This window comes from Neoarius graeffei, chromosome 17, assembly GCF_027579695.1.
Source record: "Neoarius graeffei isolate fNeoGra1 chromosome 17, fNeoGra1.pri, whole genome shotgun sequence".
NCBI lineage: Eukaryota > Metazoa > Chordata > Actinopteri > Siluriformes > Ariidae > Neoarius > Neoarius graeffei.
The window spans coordinates 28152934-28170764 of NC_083585.1; the positions used below are offsets into that span (position 1 = coordinate 28152934).

Sequence of the window (17831 nt, forward strand, 5' to 3'; positions counted from 1 at the left end):
TGCATTGGACAAGGTGATGATGCTGGAACTTTTGTTTGGTGCCGTTCCAGTGAGATTTATGAAGAGGACTGCCTGAAGAAAACATCCAAATTTCCACAATCCTTGATGATATGGGGCTGCATGTCAGGCAAAGGCACTGGGGAGATGGCTGTGGTTACTTCTTCAATAAATGCACAGGTTTACATTGACATTTTGGACAGTTTTCTTATCCCTTCAATTGAAAAGATGTTTGGGGATGATGAAATAATTTTCCAAGATGACAATGCATCGTGCCACAGAGCAAAAACTGTGAAAGCATTCCTTGGTGAAAGACACATCCAGTCAATGTCATGGCCTGCAAGTAGTCCAGATCTCAACCCAATAGAAAACTTGTGGTGGACATTGAAAAAAATGGTCCACGACGAGGCTCCGGCCTGCAAAGCTGATCTGGCAACTGCAATCAAAGAGAGTTGGCACCAGATTGATGAAGAATACTGTTTGTCACTCATCAAGTCCGTGCCTAAGAGACTGCAAGCCGTTATAAAAGCCAGAGGTGGTGCAACTAAGTACTAGTGATGTGTTTTGAATGTTCTTTTGTTTGTCTGTTTTTCATGATTCCATATTTTTTTCCTCAGAATTGAGTGATTCCATATTTTTTTCCCTGTGCTTGGTCTATAAAAGTAACATTTACTGACTTCCACAATGCTTTTTCTTCATTTCTTTTAGTGTTTCTGAAGGCCAAGAAGTTGCACTTTGGAATGACTATTATTATTGTATCATGTTTGTGATCTGAGTTTGTTCTACAGAATAAAACGTGTGAATGAGTGCTTATTCAAGACTGGTGATCCCATACTTTTTGCCAGGGGTTGTATTATTATTGTTTGGTGACGTGGAAGGTGTTTCACATCACAGGTTTCCAAATGGAGTTTAAATCTGGAGACTGAGATGGCCTTTGATAAACATTGATTTTGTGTCCCTGTACCAATTTCTCTGTTGATTTTGAATAGTATTTGGGTCATTGTCTCCAGACGTGAAGTATTTCTCGGTTAAAATAACTTCGGATTTTGAAGAAAGCACGATGCCAGTCATTTAAAGCCTGGATCACTGGCCACAGAACAGCCTCAGTGATCCAGCAGCATATTTTAATCAGAGTACGATTTTGCGGACTTGAGCGGAGCCATTGTCAGCAGTCTGAGTTTTTGATTCGTATGTCAAAACCACGCCCACGACCTACTACTTAATTATTTTATACAAATATTTGTGCCGATCCTCAGAGTCTAGACAGCTCCCAACAATTCAGGAGTTGATTGTAAGCGAAGAGCAGCATTATGATGCCTGGGTTTAGAGCTGAGGCCGCAGTTTCCATCTGTCATGTGCCTGTGTTTAGCCCTCAGCTTGAGGGATTTTAAGAGACTTTGGGAGGCCATGGCTCACTGGGCGTTCAGATCGGCTGGTTTTGAGCTCGGATTCAGGTGGGCTGCCTGGCCTCGGTTTCAGACCTCCTGACAAATGAGAAAATAATCTGCCGGATCAGGTGCAGCTCTACACCAGCCACTGTTAGACGACTTCTCTAAAAATGCTGCACTGCTATCTAGAGCATAGACGTCTGTCTGTCGGTTCCTCTCTCTGAAGGAAAACGTTTTATGTAAAGTAGCTGTCCTGCATGTTCTGTCTGTCTTTTTGGATAGTATCATTATGAAAGTATTAACTGACCTCTTAAAAAAAAAAAAAAAATATCCGCGACCTTCATTCACTGTAATGTAAGGACTGGTTCTGAGCTGAATTGTAATGAATAAGACTGATGAATCTGCGTGTGTAAGATGGGCTCCGTTGTGCTGAGCTGTTTCCTGTTTCAGTATGATTGATTTCTGAATGTTCAAGCTAAGCCATGTGTATCCAATTTGTCCCACTCCCCTGTAGTTCCCCTTTATCTACTGATTATCACACTGCACTCTTCATGCGACTGCTAAGTTGTTAAAGTGCATATCACGGGTAAATTCAGGAGCAAGATCAATGTAATTCTCCTATTTTATATTACACTTTGGTCAAATATCTGTCACATTCTGCATTCTCTGCAAGTTTTTTACCTTGCGCAATACCAGAAAAATCCAGTTGAAATGAAGCTGATTGGTCCGCCTCTGAAAAAACTTGGCATTTGGATTTCCCAGTAAACATTGATTTTCGTGACGTCGCGTGCGGGACGCCTCCTTCTGAATCCTACGTCAGCGCTGGTTTGTTTATGAGAAAACGACCAGGTGGTTTTCTGCAAATTTCTTCAACGTTATCGCGTAATTATTAAAATGGTTAACAGATGTATCGTAGGAGGGTGTAGCAACACCAATCATGATGGGATTAGTACTCATCGTTTCCCACATTGCGCTCAGGTGACAATTCCATATTTCAATGCAAAATCGCTAGCTGCTAAACTTGGACTACACAGGCTGTGCACTGAAACCGTGCAAGCTTGCGCAGCCTGCTGGTGCTTCCGCAGGTGACGTCACGAATCTGGCTCCAGACTCCCTTGGGATTTTTCCAGACGCGTTTTGGTATTTAATTTTTTTCTGCTGTAGACAGATGGCCTTGTGCAAAATTACCCTTCTGGATGAGTGTGTAAAGGGACATAGTTTCATATTTAAAAAAAAAAAAGAATTTGGTCCAGGATATGCACTTTAACGTTCCTATAGAATGAACTACGCATTTTTACAACATGGATGCAAACAGCGTGCCTTTTGGCGGATGCCACCTTTTTCACGGCTGTCTGGAGGACTTGTGAATCGCGCAGATCCGATGAGTTGTTTTTTTTTGGGGGGGGGGGGGGGGTGTTGGAGTGTCTGATTATAATTTCGTCAAAGTAAATTCTGTATTAAAATTACTAAATAAGCAAATGCCGTTACAGTCCATGAAACAGGAAGTATAAGTATGAGAAGAAAACAGTAAATCAGAAAGCTGCGCACGTAAAGCCAATTGGCTGCGCGCCATTATCTGCTGCTGGCTGCACTTCACTGCACGCGCAAGGATTTCCATCAGTCCAACGTAAGTTACGTAATTGGCTTTACGTGCGCAGCTTTCTGATTTACTGTTTTCTTCTCATACTTATACGTCCTATGTTTCATGGACTGTAACGCCATTTGCTTATTTAGTAATTTTAATACAGAATTTACTTTGATGAAATTATAATCAGACACTCCAACACCCCCCCCCCCCCCCCCAAAAAAAAAAAAAAAAAAACCTCATCGGATCTGCGCGATTCACACAAGTCCCCCAGACAGCCGTGAAAAAGGCGGCATCCGCCAAAAGGCGTGCCGTTTGCATCCATGTTACTAGGAAATTCAGCAGGGAAGTTTTTCACTTGAATATGTGGTACTGTGTAAAGCAACATGCATTTAGGTTTGGGCAATAAAAGCAAAATTATTATCGAATATATGGCATTATTTTCAGAAATTTGCATGGGTACCAGTATCAAAGCATACACATTTTTTGTGGCTATCTAAAGAATCATTTACAAGTTTATGGTCTCTCAGACAAGGATGTTTAACTTTTTTATATTTAATGACTCATATATAAATTGCAATGAAACAAAACTGAGAACAAATTTCGTAGTGAACAATCTCGAGGTTTTGCACCACAGACCAGTCTAGCAGCTGTGTGAAAAAGCTTCATTTTCTTAATACTGTATTAAAGAGTCATGTAAATATCTCTAAACTAATACATTTTTAATGTCATGCCTAATTTATTCTTGAGTTTGACACTGACACGTACACTACCGTTCAAAAGTTTGGGGTCACTTTGAAATGTCCTTATTTTTGAAAGAAAAGCACTGTTCTTTTCAATGAAGATGACTTTAAACTAATCAGAAATCCACTCTATACATTGCTAATGTGCTAAATGACTATTCTAGCTGCAAATGTGTGGTTTTTGGTGCAATATCTCCATAGGTGTATAGAGGCCCATTTCCAGCAACTCTCACTCCAGTGTTCTAATGGTACAATGTGTTTGCTCATTGCCTCAGAAGGCTAATGGATGATTAGAAAACCCTTGTACAATCATGTTAGCACAGCTGAAAACAGTTGAGCTCTTTAGAGAAGCTATAAAACTGACCTTCCTTTGAGCAGATTGCGTTTCTGGAGCATCACATTTGTGGGGTCGATTAAATGCTCACAATGGCCAGAAAAATGTCTCGACTATATTTTCTATTCATTTTACAACTTATGGTGGGAAATAAAAGTGTGACTTTTCATGGAAAAAACAAAATTGTCTGGGTGACCCCAAACTTTTGAACGGTAGTGTAATTGTGAGCATAGTTGTTGTCGGAGTGTTTTGGCTCCATGTATCTGTGCGATTTTTGAACACAGACTATAGCCATTTCTGTGAGGCTTCTGCATTCCTAAAAACACACACACACGTGCATTAAAGCTGTGTAAACACTCATTTTCTGTAATGCATGGACCACGACAGCTGTTTTGTGTGTGCAGCCATTTTGCAACAAGTAACACTTTTAAGGCAAATACATCTGTTGTGTTTATAGCTTTTTCCCCCCCTCAACCATTATATGAGTGGTTGATAAACATCTCCAACTTTAGCCTTAATTGGCATCCCCTACAAAAGTCCCTGTGGAAGTTGTTGCTATAGAATACAGTGGATATAAAAAGTGTACACACCCTGTTAAAATGATAGGTTTTTCTGATGTAAAAAAAAAAAATGAGATCACGATAAAAAATTAAAAAACTTTTCCCACCTTTAATGCGACCTCTACAATTCAATTCAAAAACAAACAGATCTGTTCGGGGGAAAAACAGAAAAAATTTAAAAAATAACAATAAGCTGGCTGTGTAAGTGTGCACACCCTTTAACTAATACTTTGTCGAAGCACCTTTTGATTTAATTTCAGCATTCAGTCTTTTTGGGTCGGAGTCTATCAGCCTGCCACATCTAGACTTGGCAGTATTTGCCCACTCTACCTTGCAAAAGCGCTCCAGATCTGTCAGATTGCGAGGGCATCTCTTGTGCACAGCCCTCTTCAGGTCACCCCACAGATTTTCAATTGGGTATAGGTCTGGGCTCTGGCTGGGCTGTTCCAAAACTTTTTTGGGGTCATTGTCATGCTGAAAGATGAAATTCCTTTTCAGCTTTCTAGCAGACACCTGAAGGTTTTGAGCCAAAATTGACTGGTATTTAGAACTGCTCATAATTCCCTCCACCTTGACTAAAGCCCCTGTTCCAGCTGAAGAAAAACAATCCCAAAACATGATGCTGCCACCACCATGCTTCACCGTGGGTGTGGTGTTCTTTTGGTGATGTGCAGTGTTGTTTTTGTGCCAAACATTACCTTTTGGAATTGTGGCCAAAAAGTTCAACCTTGGTTTCATCAGACCATAACACATTTTCCCACATGCTTTTTGGAGAGTTGATGTATTATTATTTATTTTTTTATTTTTTATTTTTTTTTGCAAAATTTAGCCAGGCCTGGATGTTTTTCTTTGACCCTACCTCATAGTCCAGACATATGGAGAATACGGGAGATTGTTGTCACATGTAGTACACACCCAGTACTTGCCAGAAATTCCTGCAGCTCCTTCAGTGTTGCTGTAGGCCTCTCTGCAGCCTCCCTGACTGGTTTTCGTCTTGTCTTTTCATCAATTTTGGAGGGACGTCCAGTTCTCGGTAATGTCACTGTTGTCCCATATTTTCTCCACTTCATGCTGATGGTCTTCACTGTGCTCCATGGTATATCTAATGCCGTGGAAATGTTTTTGTCCCCTTCTCCTGACTGATACCTTTCAACAATGAGATCCCTTTGACGCTTTGTAAGCTCTCTGTGAACCCTGGCTTTTGCTGGAGGATGCAACTGAGTGAATGTCTGAACTTTATTTGGGGTTAATCAAAGTCATTTTAATAGATGGCAGGTGTGAACCCAAAAAGACTGAATGCTGTAATTCAATCAAAAGGTGCTTTGACAAAGTATTAAAGGGTGTGCACACTTATGCAACCAGCTTATTGTACGTTTTTTATTTTTTATGTTTTTTCCCCCGAACAGATTTGTTTGTTTTTCAATTGAATTGTACAGGTTATAGGTCACATTTAAAGGTGTGAAAAGTTCTGAAATTTTTTTACATCAGAAAAACCTATCATTTTAACAGGGTGTGTAAACTTTTTATATCCACTGTACCGTATATAATAAATTAATCACTTTCTGACCAATCAACAGTATAATTTACTTTAGGCCACACCAATTTAATTAGTTGGTTCTCGGATTTTTTCAGGAAAAATATGAAGCGAGCGGGCGAAATAAAATTAAAAAAATGCTCTGATGGTAAAATTAGCGGTGGAAATAGACCAAACAATACAGGCAAACCAGTAAACAGAATTTCAGCACACCTGTCAAAGATTTTACGCTTCTGTTCGCTGAATATCCTAACAATCACAAACACAGGCTTTGCAGGATTCCCCTCCACAGGCATGTTTCTTCCACAAGTCTTTATTGAAAGTGAAAGGGGCGATTTGATTGGTTTTCGATGTCACATGACTTTTTCTATTGGCGGGAGTTTGATTTCGATTTTTTTTTTTTTCATTTTGCATTTTCTTCAAGCGGCGATTCCGAGAACCAACTAATTGAATTGGTGTGGCCTTAACCACTTATAAAAGCATCATGGTACTTTGGTGTGTTTTTTTTTTTTTGAACCAAATAAAACTTAAAAATATGTGTACGTTGTGTGCTTGTATAGGAGGAGAGTGGAGACTGAAGTATGAGCGAGCAGTCCGTGAGATTGAGTTCACCAAGAAGAGGCTGCAGCAAGAGTTCGACGACAAGCTGGAGGTGGAGCAGCAGAACAAGAGGCAGCTTGAAAGACGGGTAAGGCTACATTCTGCTGTAAGATAATATTGTGTAATTCGTATTAAATTTATTGTTTTTGTTTTTTACTGCACAAACAAAGCAAGAATTCATCAAAGAAATATTACTTTTTCTGACTTGGTGGTCATGATACTGTGGTTACACAAGATGCATCATATAAATACCTAGCAGACAGAAATGACACCTGTATTCTCACACACACCTCATAGGCAATCACCTCGTGCACGTTTTCACACTGCAGCTTGTACTGCTGACAATAATAAAAGCAGTAGAAAGGCACATCATAGTCAAAATTTATGATGGATCACAATGAAATTCTGCTGCTCTTCACTCTGAGTGATGCAAGGCAGGATGCTTGCACACTCCCTGCCAGTGTTCAGAGATGTTCACAATTATCAAAGGTGCATAAAACACTCTCCGGAAGCTGCTTGGGTTTTTCCTTAACCAATACAGAAAGGAGACTGATGACACGCTGTCTGAAAAGGCTCTGAACATTTTGTATGTGTTAGCTGACAGACATGCAGGCAGACAATGAGGAGGTGCAGCGGGTGGCGCAGCAACTGAAGAAGAAATGCCAAAAGCTGACAGCCGAGCTTCAGGACACCAAACTCCACCTGGAGGGCCAGCAAAGTCGCAACCATGAGCTGGAGAAGAAGCAGAGGAAGTAAGACTTGCAACATTAAAAGTCTGTCAAATTTTCCAAGCAGTCATTAGGGTAAGGGCTGAGGGCCCGGTCCCACAACACCAATAACTATACCTATAGCTATAACTATGGCTATACCTATGCCTGAATTGAGTTCCAGTCTGGAGCAGTCACACCATGACTATAGACCCCTTTCACATGACGTCACCGCGCCGCGAGATTTTGTTAGGCGCCATATTGGAAGACTAAGTACATGCACTCACAATATAAAACAAAGTACGAGCGAGAGTAAAGTGACACGATGGATGATAATTCGGGTTATGTGAGTACATTACCAGCTGCAGAAAGGGCACGGTATGTGGAGAAACTGGCTGTGATTGATGGGTTTGACCCATATGATAAGACTCGCGGCAAGGGAGAATGGAAACATAAGGAGGACCTGACACCAATTCTGCCATCTGTTTGTTACCCAGACATTGTAAACTATTTGTTGTTTACACCCAGTGCCTACACTCAGTGTTCGAACTATGCCGATATTTTTCGGAGGGGGGGTCCCTTTTTTCCCCTTGGGGGTGTGTGTGCTTGCGCTTGTCTCGGAGCGCGGATCTCCAAACACATGAGAAGCCTTGCGCTTGTCTCGGAGCGCAGATCTCCAAACACATGAGAAGCCTATCTTACGCACATATCACGCGGACTCCACACCTCCACACACGCATCGCGTCTGAAGTCATAACTCATCAGGGGAAATCGTGTCCACATTGGCATGTTCAAAAAACAACCTCGCGTCAACAATGATACCACACGCAAGAAAAAAAAAACAGTCAGGCTACTCAACAACCAACCTGGCAGCAGCGAGCAAGCCCCAAACCATCCTAAATTATTATTATTATTAAATTGTAGAAGTCTGGGAGGCTTGCTCCTCATACAGTTACCAACTTGGGGCCACTTTAGCATGTTTTAAATCTGAATTTCTTGCGTTTGCTTACCTCAAAGTGTCCGCAGATCATGCACAGACTTGTCCATTATATCCACAGTTTTTTGCCAAGTCTCACACAGGTTTCTTTCAAGTCTACTGTTGGGCCAATAAATCATAAATAAAACAGCTCAGATTTGTTTGTTTAAGTCGTTTGCTACTCCACTTTATTCTCGTGGGTTCACATACCGCTGCCGTTATTTCCCCCTAATCATGAGTTTGTTGGTCTTCCAATATGGCGCAGGGTCTGTTTACTTCCGGTTTCGGGTGACGTCAGTGAAAGGGATCTATAATCCCGACTGGTCCTTCCACTCAGGGAAATAAATGCATGCAACTTAGGAATAGTCATGGAAGTTTTTTCCAAGTAGTAGCGCATTATTCCGGGCCATACTGCACAGCTTGGACTTCAAAACAACCCATGCACACACTCCGGTGGTTGATAAAATACGCAAAGGTGACTGATTTACGGAAATATAATAAAAAAGGATACAAAATACGGAGTGGTTACGGATTTTAATACGGATACTAATAATTTACAGATTGGTCACGGAGATTTCAGTATATTACAGATTGGTTATTGATGATCCATCACGGATAAAAAGTTAAGAATTGTAAAACAATTAAATGTTTGGACTGCCGAAGTTCATAATTAAAACATCCTACTTGCATTTATATATTCATCATCATCATTCGGCTGCCGAGCAGGCGACCACTAGCTTCCTCTATTTCAGCTTGTCATTGGCAAGGGATTCAATTTCCTTGTCGGAAATGAGATCATATCCTTCACCCGTGAGTGACTTTCCGGATGTAGGTCGGATATAAGGTGGCTTGTCTACCAGGCCTTTGTTTGCCATGTTGTGGGACGTACAAGGCATAAGTCCTTGCTGGCTCGTCTGTGTTCAGACGAAGTTGGTGACCGAGGAAGGACAGTTGGCGGTGCTGTACAGTGTTAATGAGTGTCTCCGCCTCCAGGCGTTGGTATATGGTCAGGTTAGAGACTCTCAGTGCGTTTGATGCCAAGCATTATCCTGTAACACGAGGTTAGATTAGATTAGATAAAAATTTATTGATCCCTTTGGGCGGGTTCCCTCAGGGAAACTGAGATTCCAGCAGCATCATTACAGATAAACAGAGAAAAGAAATAGAGAAAACTTCTAGATAAATTAAAATAAATTAAGTATTTACATATACAAATATATAAAAAGAATAAGATATGGGGGAGGGGGAAGGGGGGCGGTAGGAGAGATATTGCACTTTATATTCCAAAATATAGGTTAGGTTGCGTATGAGTTGATTTTATTACTCATGTCTTGTGAGATAACCCAGGTTTTACAGCCATACAGGAGAACGGAGAGACAGGTTGTTCTAAAGAAGGCGAGTTTTGATTTCAATGGGACTTCTCCCGATCTTCTCCAGCCTCCAAAAAATTGACCATGCTAATCCCCGTCTCCGGTTTAGATCAGTTTTGCTGTCAGCAACCATGGAACCCAAATAGTGGAAATCCGAGACATGATTGAGTTCCTCCTCATTAACCTGGAGGTGATTCTGAGGGCACAGGTTATATGTCATGTACTCAGTCTTGCTAACACTTATCTCGAGCCCAACTGAATCAGTTGGGGCATTTATATATTTACTTTATTAATTTACTATTGAGTATATTACTATACTATTAAACTGCCTCAAGTGGAGGAGTTTAAGTATCTCGGGATCTTGTTCACGAGTGAGGGAAGGATAGAGCGCAAGATCGACAGGCGGATCGGTGCAGCCTCCGCAGTGATGCGGTCGCTTTACCGGTCCGTCGTGGTGAAGAAGGAGCTGAGCCAAAAGGCGAAGCTCTTGATTTACCGGTCAATCTACGTTCCGACTCTCACCTATGGTCATGAGCTTTGGGTAATGACCGAAAGAACAAGATCGCGGATACAAGCAGCCGAAATGAGTTTCCTTCGCAGGGTGGCTGGGCGCTCCCTTAGAGATAGGGTGAGAAGCACAGTCACTCGGGAGGAGCTCGGAGTAGAGCCGCTGCTCCTCCACAGCGAGAGGAATCAGCTGAGGTGGCTCGGGCATCTCTTTTGGATGCCTCCTGGACGCCTCCCTGGGGAGGTGTTCCAGGCATGTCCCCCTGGGAGGAGGCCCCGGGGAAGACCCAGGACACGCTGGAGGGACTATGTCTCTCGGCTGGCCTGGGAACACCTCGGTGTTCTTCCCGAGGAGCTGGCCGAGGTGTCTGGGGAGAGGGAAGTTTGTGCTTCCATGCTCAGACTGCTGCCTCCGCGACCCGGCCCCGGATAAGCGGAAGAAGATGAGATGAGAATTTACTATTGATATTTCATGGAAACTCTCATATCTGTCAATAAAAGATCCGTGCTTTGTATTTTTCCATGAATCCATATTCCATGACTTCATGATACAACAAGGATGTGCACAGGTGCCTGGGAAAAATAGCACGTGTTCAGACAACGTCACATGTAAAACAATTACCTGATTGGTCAGATGTTTTATCGGATCAGGTCCAGGCCTGGAAAAATCGCTCCAGAAGCAATTTCACCGATACGGATAAACCCAGGCCTGGGCTATAGGGATCGTTATCGGTCTGGTGTGACCATCAACCACATAAACTGCAAGGGACTGATTTATTTATAGTTATTGCTATAGTTGTTGGAGTTATCAGTATTGTGGGACCGGGCCTTGAAAGTACGGTAAGTGTTGATCATAGTGCAGGGAAGAGTGGACAGCGGTTATCATATTTTCCTAACTAAGCAGGCAGGGATGGCCAACAATGCATTCAAATGTATTTTGATACATAGTATAGCACACTTTAAATGTTTATATAATAAAAAGGTGCAGAATACTACAAACATTTAAACGTGGTGTGTTGTATCTTAATATACATAAATGCGTTTTCTGAAGAAGCCTCGATCAGTGGTGCTACTTCAGTTGATTAAGAATAATCTGAGCGTTCTTGCTTAATATAGGTAGTTAACACTACACTGTAAGTATGAGCTAAATCATGAAGAGTTCTTCTTCTGTACGGTTTCTTTCATTTGTACTTTAGTTAGTAGAAATACAGATGCTAACTTGCCCCTTTTCCACCAAATCAGTTCCAGGGCTGGTTCGGGGCCAGTGCCGGTGCTGGTTCACAACTCGTTCAACTTGCGAGCCAGTTGAGAACCACTTTGCTTTTCCATAGCTCGTGGTGCTAAGGGAAGCCACGTCATTACGTCGCTGTATATGTCAGTTACGTCATTGTATACGTCACTTACATCGCTACGTTTGCATAAACCTTGGCGCGAATATCGAAGCAAAAACAACACGGAAGAAGCAGCAGCAGCAACAACAATAATAATGGATGACTTCGCGTTTGTACAGCTGCTGCTTCTCGTCGTTTAAAAATGGCGAGCTTTCACGGTCTTGTTATTGTTGTTGGTCTTAACAACTCCGCCCCCCCGCTGACATAACCGGTTCTTTCCTCTGGCCCAGCAGAGAGTTGGTGCTACCCTGGAACCGGTTTTTCTGGCCCCAGAACCAGTTCTTTGTCAGTGGAAACAGAAAACCCGGTTCCAAACTAAGCACTGGCCCCGAACCAGCCCTGGAACTGCTTTGGTGGAAAAGGGGCAATAGTCAGCTCATAGAAGCTTTATCTGTTAAGTATAACAAATAAAATTATCATGTAAATCTTTTAATGACTTGGCAGTCATCCAGTAGCAACACTCCATGGATTTATTAACATTGGTGACATGACGACTCTTGGCATTATTCCCTGAGAAGCCTGAAGGGGACACAGTGAGAGTGTTGTGTACTGTCGGCAGTGCTGTAGGAGTAACTGGCACTGCACCTCTTGCTTTCTCGCAAAGAGAAAGATGAATCTCAAATAATTTTCCAGCTCAGTGCCACCTTGTGAACCCACAAATGACAAAATTCATAGTTGCTGATAGAATGATTGAAGTCTCTCATCTGCAGGAAGTGAGCACTACGTGGGTGAGTAGCTGTAGCTGAGCTTGTCCTGGCTCTTGAATTAACAAATGTATTCACCTCACTTTGGGGGTGGGTGGGGGGTCGAGCGCCGGGTGTGAGCGCCAATATAACCTTCATAGTCTGTGTTGAGCTGCCAGTGAACATGCACATGTTTTCTTTAATGTCTCGCAAAATGACACAGCTTGCCAATCAATTTAAATTGTCGAATCATTAAATATAAAAAAAAGCTGATAATTTGTCAAAAGTATAAAAGGATATTTGTTGGAGTGCAAAAATCTGATAAGTAAATCAGTATCATTGATATTGTCCTGAAGCAGGAGATTAAATTTGACATATTTTCCATGTGGGTGTAGTGGTTAGCACTGTCGCCTCACAGCAAGAAGGTTCTGGGTTCGAGTCCAGCGGCCGGCGAGGGCCTTTCTGTGCGGAGTTTGCATTTTCTCCCCGTGTCCGCGTGGGTTTCCTCCGGGTGCTCCGGTTTCCCCCACAGTCCAAAGACATGCAGGTTAGGTTAACTGGTGACTCTAAATTGAGCGTAGGTGTGAATGTGAGTGTGAATGGTTGTCTGTGTCTATGTGTCAGCCCTGCGATGATCTGCCGACTTGTCCAGGGTGTACCCCGCCTTTCGCCCGTAGTCAGCTGGGATAGGCTCCAGCTTGCCTGCGACCCTGTACAGGATAAGCGAATTACGGATAATGGATGGATATTTTCCATGTGTGAGATAAAACTGACACAACATGGACAATACATTTGAACATAAATGATCTTAAACCATCTTGCACTCTTGTGATGTTTCTCTCTTTGTTTTTCAGCAAATATAGCAGTGTCATACTGAAAACAGGAAAATTGCATCAATGCATGCTTACCTAAAAGACATCAATATTATCGTTATTTAACAATTATTCGCCGAAGGCAAAGGGAATATCGTTGATGAATAACCGAGACGAAGTCGAGGTATACCAAAACTGACTGTTTTTAGTACAAGTACACAGGCTATTATTTCAAAAAGAACAAAAACAATCATAAGAAAAAAAAATTATTTCAAACTTCATGCAAGCAGCATGAATGTAATGTGCTGTAATGTGCGCAAGCTTGTCACTTATCTGTGCCGACTCACGTAAAATACTTCGTTTTGAAATAGATAAAAGAAATCACAGTTCCACCTTAACTTTTGAATAGTTTTAGACCAAACTTCATAGCATCTTTAGTGCTTTTAGGAACAGCATTTTCTTTCATAATTTGTAATTCTTCCTCACTTACGGTGACAAAGCGATTGGCCGCTATTTTGCCGAGTCGCTCGAGATGATTATCAAGAAATAGTCTGAATTTCTCAACCAATCAGTGTGCGTGATTTCCTGAAATCATCTGCATATTTATACTAAATGTGTATAGGCACTGCCTAAAAGCGGAGCTCCCGATGAGTGTAAAATGCGTTAGTAAATTATCCCATGTTATTTTTTTTTTAAAAAGCAAATTAAAAAATAAGCGCTGGATAAAAACTCATCTATCGTATGTAAATAAAGATACAAATTTTGTTGTTCACTGGACAAATGTTTGAGATACGTTGCCTTGCACTTATGATCGGGTTCCCTGTGGTGGTACACGTACGTTGTTTGTATGTTGCTTGTCTTTATGGACGTCGTACAGTTGCAAAAGCTATCAGAAATCAGGTTGATGCATTACCATATTCTCTTAAATATGAAGCGTCGCTCTGCACGTGGGGAGCTCCGCTATAAGAAGCATTGTTCAAGGCCAAATTGTTAGGGAAATATTAAATTACATAAGTGAATGTTGCAGTAGTGCTGCGGTAGCTGTGCAACTCATTGCTTAAATTGTCATGTTTTCTTTTTATCTTTTCCACTGATGACTTTAAATGTTGGACAGACTTTATCTATTATCTGATCCCACCCTACTCGTATTTATTCCAGTCCCAGAACTTCTTGAAGGTTTTGATGTTCTATATTATTGGTATGTTATTGCCTGAATGGGCAAAAAGAAAATGTGGGGTCTGTGTGTGTTTGTGCACAGGTTTGACTCTGAGCAGAGTCAGGCCCAAGAGGAGGTGCAGAAAGAGAGAAGTCAGCGTGAGAAGCTGAGCCGGGAGAAAGACATACTGACTGGAGAAGTATTCGGCCTCCGACAACAATTGGAGGTCAGCAACTTCTCATCTTCTGCTTTCACGTCTCTTAATATGCGATACGCAGCTATTACTTCTGGCATAACATTAAGGTTCCCTTTACAGACCATTTTTACTGCATTTAGTTTAACATTGACAATCTATATGCTTTCAGCATTAACCCTCATCCTACTGACATATTTTACATACAAATCTTACCGACTGGGGTCCGTTTGGACCCCAATTACAAAATGTGAATTTTTTCAATAAGTAGTAATGACAACATTTTTAGTGAGAACTTATTTTATTAATTAAAACCAAACAGGATTACAATAAAAAATGCTCATTATTAACAGTTTATCTACTCTAACTAAGCTATAATCGGCACATACTACTCTAAAAAAAAAAATAGGCACGGTTTGAGATATTTTGCCGATTTTTTTTTTTTTTGTAACTGAATTACCTGAAATTCAAATGGAGTTGTACCGGTATTTGTGTCAGACAGAGTCTAAATGTGGAAAAAATATAAGCATATGCAAGAATGTTATATGAAAATAAACCTTTCTGAACACAGAATCTATGCTCTGTACAAGGTTTACTGACTGGGGTCCGTCTGGGTTGGGTTGAGGAAGCTGGTTAGCATTAACTTGTTCTCCATTTCCTGGGTCTACGGATTCAGTGTCACTGTATTCTGACTGTTCTGAAATATAATCCTCTTCTGCATCTGATAGGTCTGAAACCTCTAAATCAGACCCATCATCTACCTCTAGGATAGCTCTTGGGGCTTGAGCAGCAGTGTAACTTGCCAATCTTCTATTGTTTGCCATTATTCACTGTAAAAAAAAAAAATCAGGATGATATATGCATCAAAAATGTTGACAAATTCACATTCCTGACTGGGGTCCGATCGGACCCCAAAGGAATATTGTTTATTATTGCCGCATAACAATTAGAAACCTGAAATAAAATGATGTATTGGAACAACCTGACATAGTCTGACAAAGTCATAAAATAAAATAAAAAATTGTGCGAATAATAATTGTGTGGCATATGAAAAATACCCTCTGGGGTCCAATCGGGCCCCAGTCGGTAGGATGAGGATTAATATACCAGAAATAATGCAACTTAAAACGCGTATCAAGTGAAGTCTGTTTAAATGTTAATGAAATAAAGCACCATTGAATTGCTTATTCAGTGCTTGCTTAGAAAGTCCTAAATTATTTAAAAAAATTATAGTGTGTTCCTAAATGTTGATGTATTACTGAACTTACTGAATGTGTGAATATATCAACTCGCTTTTCAGGCTCAATTTAACAACTGCAAACATGTTAAACAAGCTGGTGGTTCATACTGGCCATCGTAGGCTTAATTATTATGCTTCTACCACTAGTTTCTTTGTTTCTGCATTTCTTGGAATAAGTGATTTAATGTAGGATTTGTACTAGTGCACCTCAAACAATTAGAATATTGTGAAAAAGTTAAATATTTTCCTTCAATTATTTAAGAAAGTGAAAATTTAAAATATTCTAGACTCATTACACATAAACTAAAATGTTTCAATCATTTTTCTATTTTAATTTTGATAATTATGGCCTACAGCACAATTTTTTTTTTTAATCTCAAAATATTGGAGTATTTTTCATTACAGGTTTGAGTAAAACAGTATAAATACCGTGTATCTCTCAGTCTCATTCAGTACACATAACCACAATCATGGGGAAGGCTGCTGACTTGACAGTTGTCCAGAAGACAATCAATCATTGACACCCTCCACAAGGAGGGTAAGCCACAGAAGGACATTGCTGAAAAGGCTGACTGGAAAAGGTGCACAAGCAACAGGGATGACCTCAGCCTTAACAGGATTGTCAAGAAAAGTTGATTCAAGAAATGGAAGAGCTTCACAAGGAGTGGACTGAGGCTGGTGTTAGTGCATCAAGAGCCACCACACACAGACGTCTTCGGGAAAGGGGCAAGAACTGTTGCGTTCCTAATATCAAGCCACTCCTGAACCAGACACATCGGAAGCATCTTACCTGGACCAAGGAAAGAAAGAACTGGACTGTTCCACAGTGGTCCAAAGCTCTCTTTTCAGATAAAAGTACATTTTGCATTTCATTTAAAAATCAAGGTCCTAGAGTCTGGAGGAAGAGTGGAGAAGCACAGAATCCAAGGTGGTTGAAGTCCAGTGTGAAGTTTCCACTGTCTGTGATGATTTGGGGTGCCATGTCATCTGCTGGTGTTGGTACACTGTGTTTTATCAAGTCCAAAGTCAACGCAGCCATCTACCGGGAGATTGTAGAGCACTTCATGCTTCCATCTGCTGACAAGCTTTATGGAGATGCCGAGTTCCTTTTCCAGCAGGACTTAGCACCTGCCCACAGTGCCAAAACTACTACCAAATGGTTCGCTGACCATGACATTACTGTGTTTGATTGGCCAGCCAACTTGCCTGCCCTGAACCCCATCGAGAATCTATTGGCTATTGTCAAGAGAAACACCCAACCCAAAAATACAGATGAGCTGAAGGCCGCTATCAAAGCAGCCTGGGCTTCAGTAACACCTCAGCAGTGCCACAGGCTGATCACCTCCATGCCATGCTGCATTGATGCAGTAATTCGTGGTAAAGGAGCCCTGTAGGTGCAAGAGGCTTATCAAATCAGTCTCATGTAAAAAGGGATCAGTCTCATAAATTCATTAATCATTAATTCAAGTGTCTAATAGTTTATAGCTAAACTGTTAAAATCACTGGAATAACTTGGTGGTGATGTTGCTATAGTTTATTGTAGCTCAAATGTAATATGTTTACTCTAGATCTATAACATTCATATAACAACCAAATGAGTGAAGGCAATTAGAATACTTGGTTGGCAGAGGTTGGCATTCAGTGGATGTTGTAGCAATAAACAGGACACAGTTTATTCCAAAGATACCATTTATTGAAATAGCTGACATGAATTAGCAAACTAATACTGATCAGATATAGCAACAATAGCAGCCAAGGAACAATTCAGTATTGTACTATATGCCAGTGTTAGAGTGTAGGGGCAAGTGGATGTTAAAATGTGATGGGGAAATCACGTGTTTATGGGGGGGTGTGTGTGTGTATGAGTAGGTGTGGTGTGTGTATGGAATGCGAATGGAATGCGCGAGCCGTGCCAGGCTGCGCCCAGAGGGGGAGGGTCAACACAGGAGAGCGCGTGGAAAAGAAGAACAAAGGAATCTGTAGTTTAACCTAGTCTCGGCTAGGCCTTAAACCCAAATTCTGCTCAACCCTTAGCTACTTCTGAAATTCCAATGT

At 41.2% G+C, this 17831-nt stretch overlaps 1 protein-coding gene across 5 annotated transcripts in view; it reads left to right on the forward strand.

The window, feature by feature from the left end:
* Nucleotides 1–17831, forward strand: part of myo18ab (myosin XVIIIA b) — a 257442-nt gene that overhangs the window by 204053 nt on the left and 35558 nt on the right. For all 5 annotated transcript variants that reach the window (XM_060943952.1, XM_060943953.1, XM_060943949.1 and 2 more), the window contains 3 exons: nucleotides 6702–6829; nucleotides 7339–7493; nucleotides 14446–14569. In XM_060943952.1, the coding sequence (XP_060799935.1) occupies nucleotides 6702–6829; nucleotides 7339–7493; nucleotides 14446–14569 (407 nt within the window). The remainder of the gene's footprint in view (nucleotides 1–6701; nucleotides 6830–7338; nucleotides 7494–14445; nucleotides 14570–17831) is intronic.